Here is a 14,592-nt window from a genome sequence, read left to right as displayed (position 1 = left end):
GGGATTGTAGTAGTAGCCGTAGTAGTAGTAGTGGTAGTAGTAGCAGCTGCAGTAGTGGTAGTAGTAGCTGCAGTAGTAGTAGCAGCAGCAGCAGTTGTAGTAGTAGTAGTACAGTAATAAATAGCACACATTAAATATATTGTTGCTGCTGATTAGTGTGATATTGACTTAACTATAATGATGATGAATGCGATGAATGATAGTGATGATGATGATGACGACGATGATGATGATGATGACGACGATGATGATGATGATGGCGGCGATTTTTATTCATATTTATTCAGCTGTGTCATGTTTATTTAGCATGATATGAGAATAACTCGTGCGACATACATACATAAATACATACATACATACATACATACATACATACATACATACATACATACATACATACATACATACATACATACATACATACAAACATACATACAAACATACATACAGACAGACATACATACATATATACATATATACATCATCATACATCATCACAACTCTTACTACTACTACTACTACTTCCACTACTACTACTGCTACCGCTGCTGCTACTACTACTATTATCACACTACTACTACTACCGCTGCTACTACTACTACTATTATCACACTACTACTGCTACTGCCGCTACTACTACTACTACTACTACAACTTCTACAACTACTATCAGCACCATTAAAATCATCATCCTTGTCAGTTAATTTGATTGAGGATGAAAGCAGGCGCTCAGTATGATTGTTTAAACGGACAGCATCTGAGATCATAATAAAAAAAATAATAATAACAATAATAATAATAATAATAACAATAATAATAATAACAATTATAATAATAATAACAACAACAACAACAACAATAATAATAACAATAATAATAATAATAATAATAACACGAACGTTCGAATCATCTGCATCCACATCTCATCATTTCATTTGTCATCATCATTGTAATTATGATCTATGATCATTATAATTATTATTTATTATTATTACTTGAATTATTATAAGTGTAGTTTATTATTATTATTGTTGTTATATATATATATATATATATATATATATATATATACCCTTATAACCTTCATCTTTTTCATCTTATCCTTCATCTTCATCATCTTCTTCTTTATCATTACTATCACTATCCATCACCATCATCATCATAACCATCATCATCATCACCATCATAGTCATCATTATCATCATCGGTGCGCCATATGTTTCAAGCCACTGGTTGTCGCAGGTAAACAGCGGGTAATCTCTCTCTCTCTCTCTCTCTCTCTCTCTCTCCACTCTCCCCTCTTTCTTCTTTCTTTCTTTTTCTCTATCTTTCTTTCCGTCTCTTTTTTTCATTCTTTCTCAACTTTTTTTGTTGTTTTCAATCTTTCATTTTTCTCATCCTTCCTTCTTTCTACCCTCCATCATTTGTTCTTTCGTTAACATCAATTTTTTCTAAATCCTTTTTATGTATCTATCACTCTCTCTCTCTCTCTCTCTTCCTTTCTCTCTCTCTTCCTTTCTCTCTCTCTTCCTTTCACTCTCTCTCTCTCTCTCTCTCTCTTTCTGTCTAATTATAATTTGTTTTCTTTTTGTTTGTTTGAATTTTTTTTACTTTTTTTTCCTCATTTTTTATACACATCCGTCAATCAATCAATCATTCCTCCACTGCAACTTCAAACTATCATAATTGGATTTTTTGTAAATTCCGTTTATGAATTAAAAAATTTTTTTTTATTTAAATAACAAAAAAAAAATAATAACAACATTATTATTGTTGTTGGTGTTGTTAATAATTAATCTGCCCATGCAAAAAGATAATAAAAAAATACCCCAATGCAATCAAAACAAATGAATGAATGAAAAGACAATAAATAGGTCTTTCTATCACCACTACGGTTACTACAATCATTACTACGGCTACTACTACTACTGCTGCTGCTGATACTACTACTGCTGCTGCTGCTGCTAATTTTACTACAAATTTACCGCTACTACTATAACTTATACTCAAATGAAATAATAGTTTTCATAGTTACAACACAATGATGTATATACCACATGTATGAATGTTGTATATGTGTTGTATGTGTGTGTTGTACGTTTGTGTATGGGTGTTGTATGTGTTTTTGTGTATGTATGTATGTCTGTATGTATGTATGTTTGTGCGTACGTATGTATGTATGTATGTAAGTATGTATGTATGTATGCATGCATGCATGCATGTATAGAGGTGAGATGTTCTATAGAGCGTGACGGGCATGCTTGGCTAATCAAAAGCCTTGAACATGTCCCATTCAACAGGATACATTAATGCCAGTCATCACCATCATCATCGTCGTCGTCGTCTTCATCATTATAATTATTATTCATAATAATTATTATTATTATTACTTATAATAATTATTATTGTTATTATCATCAACGTTATCACCATCCCTATCATTGCAATTGTCTTTCTTAATAACCATTTCTTCCAAGTTGTCTATCAGCTCCATAAAACAATTTTCTTCAATTATCTACATATACGCCCGCACACACACACACGCATACATACACACATACACACTCATACGTATGAGAGAGAGAGAGAAAGAGGGGAGAGAGAAAGGGAAAGATTTTTTTGTATTATAACCTGGCACATTAGATATAAATTTTTTTTAATTGACGTTTGACTTGCTTTCCATTAATGATGATTATTATTATTATTGTTGTTATTATTAGTGCTGATATTATTAATATTTATATTATTATTATTGTTGTTGTTATTGTTGTTGTTGTTGTTTCTTTGTTAATGTTTGAGGTAGCATTGTTATTTTAATTAGCTCTGGGATCATTAAATTTAAAGAATTAGTTTCATCGTCGTCATCATCGTCATCATCATCATCATCATCATCATCATCATCATCATCATCATCATCATCATCATCATTGACTTGTTGTTAACCTGAATGGAAATAAAAAACAAGTTCACAACACAAACAAAGACATCAAACTGTTAACAACAATAACAATGACGACATAGTTACAACCACCAAAAATAAATGCAAAGACAAAACAAACAAAAAAACCTTAATAAGAAACGACGACAACATACACAAATCAGTAAAAACAAAAACACCAACAAAGATAAAGTAGTGATGACATCGGCATAGACAAAATAACCATAACAATGACAACAACAACAACAAAGATAAAATAGTGACAACATAGACCATTTAGAACATCACGTGACATACAAATGTTTCAGTACTTGTTGCATGTCCCAGAGCTGAGACTACTTATCTATAAATAAATTATAAATAGTTTAGTAAACAAACAAATACATACATACATAAATAAACAAACACATACATACAAACTGCAGACATACAAGCATACATGCATACATACATACATACATACATACATACATACATACATACATACATACATACATACATACATACATACATACATACATACATACATACATACATACATACATACATACATACATACATACATACATGCACACATACATACATACATACATACATACATACATACATACATACATACATACATAAATACATACATACATACATACAAACAGACATGCAAAAATATGCAACGAATTCCTAAGGGAAATTGTATGATAAAAAAATGAGGATCTTCTACACGTCTTATAACTTATATGCTGCCTTATTGGCCTTTACATTAAATGTCATCAACAATCCTCTGTATGTGTCAGTGTATATTTGTATGTTTATCTGTTTGTGTGTGTGCGTGTGTGCGTGCGTGTGTAAGCTTGTGTCTCTGTATGTCATTTGATTTTTACTTCGATTTTTAATTTTCATTTATCAACGGTTTTTTTTTGAGATTAAAGAAAGTTGAAGTAGTAGCAGTGATTGTAGCAGTGGCAATAGAAGCAGCAGCAGCAGCAGCAGCAGTAGTAGTAGTAGAAGCAGCAGCAGCAGCAGCAATAGTAGTAGTAGTAGTAGAAGAAGTAGTAGTAGTAGATGTCGGAGTGCATGGAGCTATCGTGATGTTACATGATTGAATCAAAATTGATGCGAATTTAATGAATTGGTCGTCGGGTTGTTTCTTGATGCTGTTGTTGTTGTAGTTGTTGTGGTTGCTGTTGTTGATGTTGTAGTAGTCGTTGTTTTTGTAGTTGTACTTGTTGTTGTAGCTGTTGTCGTAGCTGCAGTTGTTGCTGTTGTGGTTATTGTTGTTGTTGTATTTTTTGTCTGTTGGTTGCGGGTTTTTGTATTTTTTGTGTTGTTTTTGATCAATAATGTTTGCACTAAATAAAATATTAATAAATTTTAATATTAAAAATAAATAATAATAAGTCTATAAATCGGACAATAGAAATCATGGCAACAATGCTAATAATAATAATAATAATAATAGTGAAATAATAACAATAATAATAATAATAATAATAATAATAATAATAAAAATATTCCACAGTTGGAAAATCAAAAGAAACAGACCTCCACCAGTCTCTGCCGCACCCCCACCACCACCCACACCACCCACACCACTCCTTCCTCCAGCACCGAAACCACCACTTAACTACCACCCACCACCACCTCAACCACCACCACCACAGCAACGGTAATAACGGTATCGGTAATAACGGTTCGGGAACCGGCCAGCAGCCACAGGCGAAAAAACCGCGACTCGTCTTTACCGACATACAGAGGCGGACTCTAGTGGCGATTTTTCGCGAGACCAAGAGACCAAATAAGGACATGCAGAATACAATAGCCGAACAGCTCGGCTTGAAACCGTCGACCGTCGCGAATTTTTTCATGAACGCCCGTAGACGGTCTCTAGACAAATACTTCGACGACGAACATCGCGAAAATAATTCGCCCATGTCGACCACTGATAATAATAATAATAATAACAACAACAACAATAACAAAAACAATAATAATAATAATAATAACAATACTAATAATAGCTACAACAACAATAATAACAATAAGATTGTTACAAGCAATAACACTCCTAATAATATTAATAGCAGTGGCGATGATAGCAATAAAGATATTATTAACAATAATAATAATAATAACAATAATAATAATCATACTAATAACATTAATAATAATAATAATAACAGTGTTGAAAGTGTGAATGTAAATAACAGCTCGCCATACCAGCAGCAACAACAACAACAACAACTATTACTATTACAGCAAAATCATCATCATCATCATCTCCTTCTTCCACAAAATCATCATCATCACCATCTTTTTCATCATCAGCACATCATAAACAACAACAACAACAGTAATAGTAATAATAATAATAACATTCCAGTCCTGTATAGCAGCAGTTTGAATTGTGTTTAATTTTTAAGAAAGATTGTCATGATGCGATGAAAATAAAAACCATAAACGTTTTTGTTATTATTGTTGTTGTTGTTAATGATAATTATTAATTATTAGAATTTATTATTTTGTTAATTTATATACACATATATATTTTTTGTCATCTGGTCTCTTAAAACTGGTCAGAGAAAGATTAATTAAATTATGATGATGAAGACTTTGATGGTGATAATGTACATTGCTTGTCGGTGAGTATGTCTGTGACAGAAAAAGTTTTAATGTATGTATTTTGATTTGTTTGTTTGTATATGTATATGTATGTGTGTATGTATATATGTATGTCTGTATACCCCAATTTTAACCTGGATGTCCTACGGTTTCCCATACGTAAGCTCGACCAGCACCGTATGAGGTGTCTGCGTATGATTGCTGGTATCATGTGAAAATGTTTTACATTTATAATTAAACGTAATAATAATAATAATAATAATATTATTATTATTATTAATCATAATAAAAATATTATTATTATTATTAATCAAAAATTGTTAGCACCTTTTTTCATACTGCTGATTACAACAAACTTAACATGCCCACACATACATACATACATACATACATACATACATACATACATACATACATACATACATACATACATACATACATACATACGTACATACATACATACATACATACAAACAAGCAAATAAACAAACAAATAAACAAACAAGCAAATGCACATACAAACAGACTAACAAAACGCACACCACACCACACACACACACACACACACACGCACACGCAAACAAACACAAAAATAGTTTTTTTGTTTTATCAATGTGATTTTATTTCTCATTTGTTTTAGGTTTTCGTGGCTGCTATTTTACGCTTGTATACTTTATATATATTTATATATAATTTAAATTCTAATTACAATTTTTTGTTGTTTAAAAAAATTTAATATCTTTTTTTTTCTTTCTATATATATTATATATATATAGAAAGAAAACAGATTTTTTATATATATAATATAGTCATATTATAGATCTAGTCCCTTTATACTAACATTCCAATATTTATTAAGACATTCATTATATATAAATACACATATACACATACCTACATACATACAAGTATACATGCATACATACATACATACAAACATACATACAAACGTACATACACACGTGTAAACATTACAACACGCACATGAAATACACACGCACATCCATATTGTATCATGGAATCCTAAAACAAGGTATTCAAGGTGTGTTCAAGGTATTCTTGCTATTGTTTGATGAACAACATGTGTTTTAATCACAAACCACACATACACACATACATACATACACACAGATATATACTAAATACATATATACATACACACACACACACACACACACATATATATATATATATATATATATATATATATATATATATATATATATATATATATATATATATATGTTTGGGCCGTTGAATTAGAATAATAATATTAATAATAATAAGAAGTTGAAAAAGAAGAAGACGAAGAAGAAGACGAAGAAGAAACATAAACGAAATACTAACATCATTGGCATTAGAGATGTAAAAACACCAACATTAGCAAAGACAACATCATTAACAACAATTGCATCAACAACATCGTCAACAACAACAACAACATGAACCTAATGATACAGTGCATCTGGTTTCTCCGAAGTTACACCAAACTTATACATGCATACATACTTACGTGCGTACGTACATACACACATACATACATACAGACATACATACACACATACATACACACATGCATACATACAAACACACACACACATACATACACACACACACACATACACACACACACACATTCATACAATACACAAATGTGAAAATTAACAACAGTTCAAATTTAATTTATTTAATTTAGTTGGTAAAGAAGAAAGAACGTGATGATGATGAAGACGATGACGACGACGATGATGATCAAACGAAAATATTATTAACCAAATTAGCATTATTAAAATTATAAAATTTTTGTAGTTTGAAATAAAAACGTACATTCATCATAGCACAGACATACAAACAAACACACTTACACACAAGCAAACATACATACACGCAGACATACTTTCAAACCATCAAACAAACAAAGACCAATACATACAAACAAAGACACATACATACATACAAACAAACAAACAAACATGCATACATACAAAGCCTTATTGTACGATTTTTATTATTTCTCAACCGTCCAAACTTATCCTAACTTATATACAATAACAACAAGCAATATATATTATTACTATTATTATTGTTATTTTTTGTGTTATTATTATTATAATAATTATTATTATAATTATTATAATTATTATTATTATAGACGTGTTGAAACGCGAATCAAAGATGATATAATTAACTTTCACAATTTATTTATTAAATTTTGTATCTATCTTTTCATCTACTTGTTCGTTTTTCATCTTTCTGTCTATTTATATTTCGTTTTTTTCATTCATTCATTCGTTCGTTCATTCATTCATTCGTTTATAATTTAAAAAAACGAGCGAATGAATGAACGAAAGAACGAATGAACGAACGAACGAATGAATGAACCAATGAACAAATAAATAGGAGCTAATAAATTACGGTTAATAACGACAGATCAAAATAATTAAAATATCGATAATAACAAAAATAATTAATAATAAAGATAATAATAATATTATTATCGATTTAATTACGAACTCTATCGCATCTTATTTATGGCTTTTTTATTTATTGACGTTTCAATTTTCAACTTTTTTTTTGACGAAAATTTTTATTTATTAAAGTTCTTGACGCGCGAACGATGAACATACAAACGAACAAACACACACACACACACGCTCACACACATACACGTGCATACGTACGTACTCTTCAAAGTTCGTCTAACTAAATAAAGCTTCAATGATTTATAAAACTGCTGATGGTAATGATTGATTGGTTTGATTGATCGATTGGTTGGTTGATTGGTTGGCCATATCATTTGCTGGTCTATTTGTTGATTGATATTTAATTGTTTAATTAGATGATTGATTGCTTGGTCAATTAATTAACCGGTTATTTGATAAAACAAACTCGACTAATACTAACACAACTTTTTTACCGAATTTTTTCGCGGTCTTTTTGGCTCCAATATTTCTTCCATTTTGTTTTTTTAAACAGCACAAAGTTATGATAAAAATAGATTTCACATACAATTCTATGCAAATGTATATATATATATATATTTTCCCAAAATAATTCCTTTATTTAATTCTTTTCCAATGATTTATTCACACACATACACGTGTCTGCTGTATATGAAATTTTTTCCATTATTTTATTTAAATGTTTAAACAAACGTACACACAGACACACCACACACAGACACACACACAAAGTTTTTAATATGTATATTAGCAGTTGTTATTTCAGTGTGTTAGCGACAATGTTCTCGCTGCTTTAAAATTATTTAATTTATTCATAAGCACACACGCACGCACGCAACATTAACATAAATAATAAACCACCACCAACACACACACACACAAACAAAAAACCGTTTTATTTTTGTCTTGTTTTAACATTGTCATCTTACGTAACATTCCACATATATATTTACAATAATAATTTTTTTTTATTATTATTATTTACACTAAAAGATTCTAGTCCGCGTTTTTGAGGGTATTATTATTAACATCAATATCATTATTATTATTACTATCATTATATTTTGCTATAACATTTTGTATATATATATATGCCCTACATATTATCATTGTTAAAAAGCAATATTATTGTTAATGTTTGTCTTTTGGTATAGGCTTTTTATTTTTATTCTTATTTTTCATATATATATATATATATATATATATATATATATATATATATATTTTTACAAATAAATGATTTTTTTTTAAAAGAAGCAGCTTTGTTTTTTGTGCGTTAAAGTATTAACGAAAAAAACTTTTAAAAATGGTATATCATCGTCGTCGTCGTCATCATCATGATCATTATTCCACTAATCATCATCATCATCATCATCATCATCATCATCAACAACAACAACAACAACAACGTCATCACCGTTATCTGAATCAGTTTTATTCATGTTATATAGTTGTTGTATCCCTTTCAGTTAACTCTCACAGAGGAACCAACACAAACAACAGCAACAACAACACACATTCTACCTATCAAGCTCGAATCCAAACTTGTATGTAATGGGCTGGGATTTCCTTGCGTTCGAACCAGGTCCCCGCAACATCAGGAGCAAGCGCCCTAACCATTAGACCATCTAGTTAAACTGGATAACTAGTCAGCTACTAATGCGACCGGCGGCTTTTATATTCTCATTGCCATTATTATCATTATCATTTTCCCCGCAACCACCATCATCATTATCATCATCATCATCACGATCTTCTAGGCGATGATAATGATGATCATCATTGCAAATGTTTCCATGTGAAGGTTTATCGTCATCGTCATCATCATCATCATTATCCCCATCATCATCATTATCACCATCATCATCATCATCATTATCAATATCACCATCATTATCATCATCACCATCATTATCATCATCACCACCATCATCATTATTATCACCACCACGGCCGCCATTTTGTCTTTTCTTCTCCAACTTTCCAAACATGACAACAACGTCGTTGTCATTGACGACCAGACCTTGAGATGAATCATGGACTGACTTCGCTTCAGCTTCGTCGTCGTAATAAATAAAGGCATATCTGTGTGTGTGTATGCGTGTATGTGTGTGTGTATGTGTGTACGTGTATGTGTACGTGTGTGTATGTCACAAGATACGATATTATATTTGCCGCCAAACCAAAATTAAGACAATAGTATGTATGAGTGATTGTGTGAATGTTTGTGTGTTTGTGTGTGTGTGTGGATGTATGTATGCGTGCGTGCGTGCCAACAGCAACGACATCGACAGACTACCCAATTGAGATTTTAGTGGATGGATGGATGGGATAATGGATGGATGAAGAGGTCGGAAATAGTGATGATAGCTGTCTCTTTGTTGTGGACCTTCCAAATCCTATAATTATTATTATTATTATTTGATCCATTCAAGGAATAACACATAGGACAACCTCATCATCATCTCAATCACACTCATCATCATAACCATCAATCATTCACTGATCCTTAATCCCTGATCTTTGATTAGAGATTAAGGATCAGCCCCCGACCGACTGACCGGTAACGTATAACTTTTTAGGATCTTTGGTTGGGGCCAGCGGGAAATCAGACACCTGACAGCAGGACACGGACTTCAGTTCGTTTAGGACATCAACTACGATGTTACACTCGTCTATTATGACGCCTTTCAATCTACTCAGAGCCCCTTTGGCTGTCTTCGAATCTTCAAATAAGAGAAGCGCGTACCTAATTTTAGAAAAATTTAAAAGTGAATCTAGGTTAGCGTAGAGAAGATTGAATATCCTATTTATTGTGTGCACGCTGAGTAATCTATCTTGAAGTTATTTAAAAGTGAAGCTAGATCAGAATGGGTTTGATCAAATATGTGTATTTGTAACTAAGCAGAACAGTTTGTAACTAACTTTAGGAAAATTTAAAAGTGAATCTATGTTACAGAAGTATTAATGTGTGTGTCTGTATACATAAACATACATGATAGACAATAATCTATATATAATTTGGGGTAAATTTAAAAGCGAATCTAGACAGGAGTAGTTATAATTAGATGCTGTTTGTCGTCGTCATCATCATCATTATCACCGTCATCATCATCATTATCACCGTCATCATCATCATTATCACCGTCATCATCATCATTATTACCGTCGCCATCATCATCACCATTACCACCGAACTTGGTATTGGAGTGATTTTTAGAATCATCGAGAAGGACTTTTTGAATGTCGGGGTCCAGTGACATCACTTCCTCCTCTGTTATCGAGCTTGGAAGTCTTTTCATGTACAATATTCGGTCGCCTAATTTCAGGTTGTGTAATAATAATAATAATAACAGTAATAATAATAATAATAACAATAATATTAAGAAGAATTAATTATATTTATAGGTTACTAATTTCATAAAAAGTAGTAGATTTTGTAATAACTGTAGTAGTAGTGGTAGTTGAAGTAGTTGTAGTAGTAGTAGTAGTAGTAGTAGTATTGGTAGTACAGAGGCGGCTTTAGGGGGGAAGGGGCGACTTGGGGCGGCCGCTTCAGGTCCCGCGCTTTCAAAATTATTTTTTGAATATCCAAACTTTTTTGATGAATTTGTATTATTAAATTCGATAAAAACCTCCAAAGGCAATATTATATATTATATATAATCGATGTTTAAATATTTCATTTTATGCATTCCGAGGGGAATGCCCACCAACGTTATTATCAAATTATGAATGGAACTCAAAATCCTCCAGAAGCAAAAAAATACAAAAAAGTAATGAAATTCTTATAAAATGAGTGAAAATTATCGATTTGATAAAAAGCAAATTTTTAAATTGCGGTGAAGGATGATGATGAGGAGAAGGAAGACGACGGTATCGTTGGTACCAATCAAGTTGGAGTTCTCCCTATATATATATATATATATATATATATATATATATATATATATGTATATATATATATATGTATATTATTCTCTTTATTCTCTTTATAAAATTGATTCTCTTTGCGGATGATTCCACTTTGTTATTGTCTAATCCTAATGTTAATGTTTTGGCATCAATTTGTAATGTGGAGCTTCTTAATGTATACAACTGGGTTCAAGCTAATAATTTAAGAATTAACCTTACTAAAACGCATTTTATTTTATTTGGACCAAAGATTCGAACTAATATTGTTAACGTTCAACTTTCATTAATAGGGCCGAATCTACTAAATTTTTAGGTGTTGTTATAACAAGCAATTTGTCATGGACTAATCACATTCAAATGATTTCACAAAAAATAACAAAAAATTTAGGTGTGATGTATCGTCTTAGGTCTAAATTTCCTAATCATGTTTTATTTACATTGTATTATTCAATGGTTTTGCTATATATTTCATATTGCATATCTATTTGGGGTTTTAGTACAAAGACAAATATCCATATTTTAAACGTTTGTCAAAATTTTTTTCTTCGTATACTGTTTGGTTTAACTAAATCTGATCACATTAGTCATTTTTATACGTCTTCAAAAATTTTGAAAATTTATCAATTACACATTTTATTTACTTTATTGTTTTTTTTATAAATTATTTAAATTAAATTACTGTCCCTCATTAACCCATCAGCTCAATCATTTATTAAATCACCGTTCTATAGTTTTAAGAAATAACCCGGATTTTTATTTACCGAAACCTCGTACAAATTTCATAATTAATTCTGTTTTTCATGTGTCGAGTCGGTTATGGGATATTTTACCAATGCATGTTAAAAATTTGCCAACGCTAGGATCGTTTAAGCAGTCTGTTCATCATTTAATCTTGGAAAATTATTTTTCATCGTTTAATTGAAACTGCTCTAGTCAAAGTGTTTATTGTATTTTGATATTTTGTTTGTTAGAAGTTATTTTACTTTTCTTTTCTCACAAGGTGGCCTAACAAGTGAAAACTTCTGGTCTCCTAGTAAATTATTATTGTGATATTTTGCTGAATAAAAGAATGTTTCAATGTTTCAATATATATATATATCCTCGCTTGAAGACTAACCAGCAAAATCTTCCTCAGATCGTTCACCTTAAACACATTCCTATACTTCGTGGCAGAGAGTTTTAGCTAGAATTTCAACGAAAACAATGTTTCATCCAAATGGAGTTACCTCCTAAGGAAGAATTTGAACAGTTGCAATTACGAAAAGCGGTCCGACTTCTCAGAGACCAGTAGTAATGCAGTAATTGAAATTAGCACAAGTGACGAAGATGACGAAGAAGAAAGTGAAATGGGAGGAATGAATGGTGATGATACGGATGCTAATGATTCTGATAATGAGGACAATGGTTTGTACGATGATGATAACGACTCCCGCAAGAGAAAGCGAGATAGGGACAGCGACATGGATGGAGAACTCCAACAAAGATACAAGCTAAGGAGACTTATGGGGCATGCAGAAAAGGATGTCATAGTTAGGGTTAATCAAGGATGATGTTGTCATGGATGCTGATGATGAGGAGAAAGAACCTCAGTGTACCCGTAGTTAGGATTGTTATAGATGATGCGGTTGATGGTAGTGTCGTTATCTTTGATACGGATGGTGATGATGATGTGGACGATAATCTGAATGAATATGAATGTATCTTAAGAGCCTAAAATTATAAGTCCTTTATTATTTAGTTTTTATCTCAATTGATATCATTTTCATCAAAAGATGTTATCCATAATATTTTTTTTCATAATTTCAATAAATTCTTATTTAAACTCAATCGAAGCATTTAATTTATTAATTGATGTAATTGGTCAAATCGTTAATAGCTTTTGTGTCCAATTAAAGCAATTGTATCAATTAAAACGATAAAAAATTAATTAACTCTAAAACATCAAATTTCCAATTAAATTTTAAAAATGAAAACAAAGTAAGCCTAATAAATTAATTAAAGAAATATACATTCTCAACCCAACCACACCAGTGGTAAACCGTAAAACTGCAGACGAAGAAAAAACTTAAAACAATGAAACGCATTTTCATCAGTCTTATAATAACTTCTAGTGTAAGTTTATTTCTATAGTTAAAAACTTGCGATCGATTTTTCTATAGCTACCTGTTCTTTAAAGCTGATGTTTTTTTTTATATTCGCGCGTTTCCAATGATGATTCTTGTGTCAATTAACAAACTTAATTGAGTTAATTAAAGTTTCGTATTAGTTAGTTAAGTAATTAATTGAGTGCCGAATTAAAGCTGCACGCTATCAAGCACTGGAGTTTCGCGACGCCCTCACAAAAGTTTCTGAAACGGCAAAGGACCCCAAGGTGAAAAGTGAAGCCGAATCCATTGCCAACCGCGAATTAGGAAATTTTGTGTTTCTGGTTGCAATGGTAGTATGGTATGACGTGCTATTTGCTGTCAACACCGTCAGCAAATGTTTTCAAGTTTCAAATATGCAGCTTGACACAGCCATAAAACAAATTAAAGGGCTGATTGGGTTTTTTACCAATCACAGAGAATTTGGATTTTTATCAGCATTGGTCAGCGCAAAAGAAATTGCATCAGTTATGAATATTGAACCAATATTTAAAAAGAAGCGAATTATTAAAAAAAA

General features: G+C 31.2%; 2 protein-coding genes across 2 annotated transcripts; one reads left to right on the top strand and one right to left on the bottom strand.

Moving 5' to 3' along the window:
• Positions 1-4,654: 4,654 nt before the first annotated feature.
• HELRODRAFT_65724 (hypothetical protein) lies at positions 4,655-4,831 on the top strand (the record flags this gene model as incomplete). Its single annotated transcript, XM_009021746.1, has 1 exon — positions 4,655-4,831. A coding segment is annotated over one exon (177 nt), but the record flags the coding sequence as incomplete, so codon positions are not given.
• Positions 4,832-9,665: 4,834 nt separating this feature from the next.
• HELRODRAFT_161873 (hypothetical protein) lies at positions 9,666-12,160 on the bottom strand (the record flags this gene model as incomplete). Its single annotated transcript, XM_009021745.1, has 5 exons — positions 9,666-9,772; positions 10,578-10,765; positions 11,215-11,335; positions 11,558-11,651; positions 12,146-12,160. The coding sequence occupies 5 exons, from the start codon at positions 12,158-12,160 to the stop codon at positions 9,666-9,668; spliced, it is 525 nt and encodes a 174-aa protein (XP_009019993.1).
• Between the last annotated feature and the right edge of the window lie 2,432 nt (positions 12,161-14,592).

Source organism: Helobdella robusta (assembly GCF_000326865.2).
Source record: "Helobdella robusta unplaced genomic scaffold HELROscaffold_3, whole genome shotgun sequence".
Taxonomy (NCBI): Eukaryota; Metazoa; Annelida; class Clitellata; order Rhynchobdellida; family Glossiphoniidae; genus Helobdella; species Helobdella robusta.
This window is presented reverse-complemented; position numbering and strand designations above follow the sequence as displayed.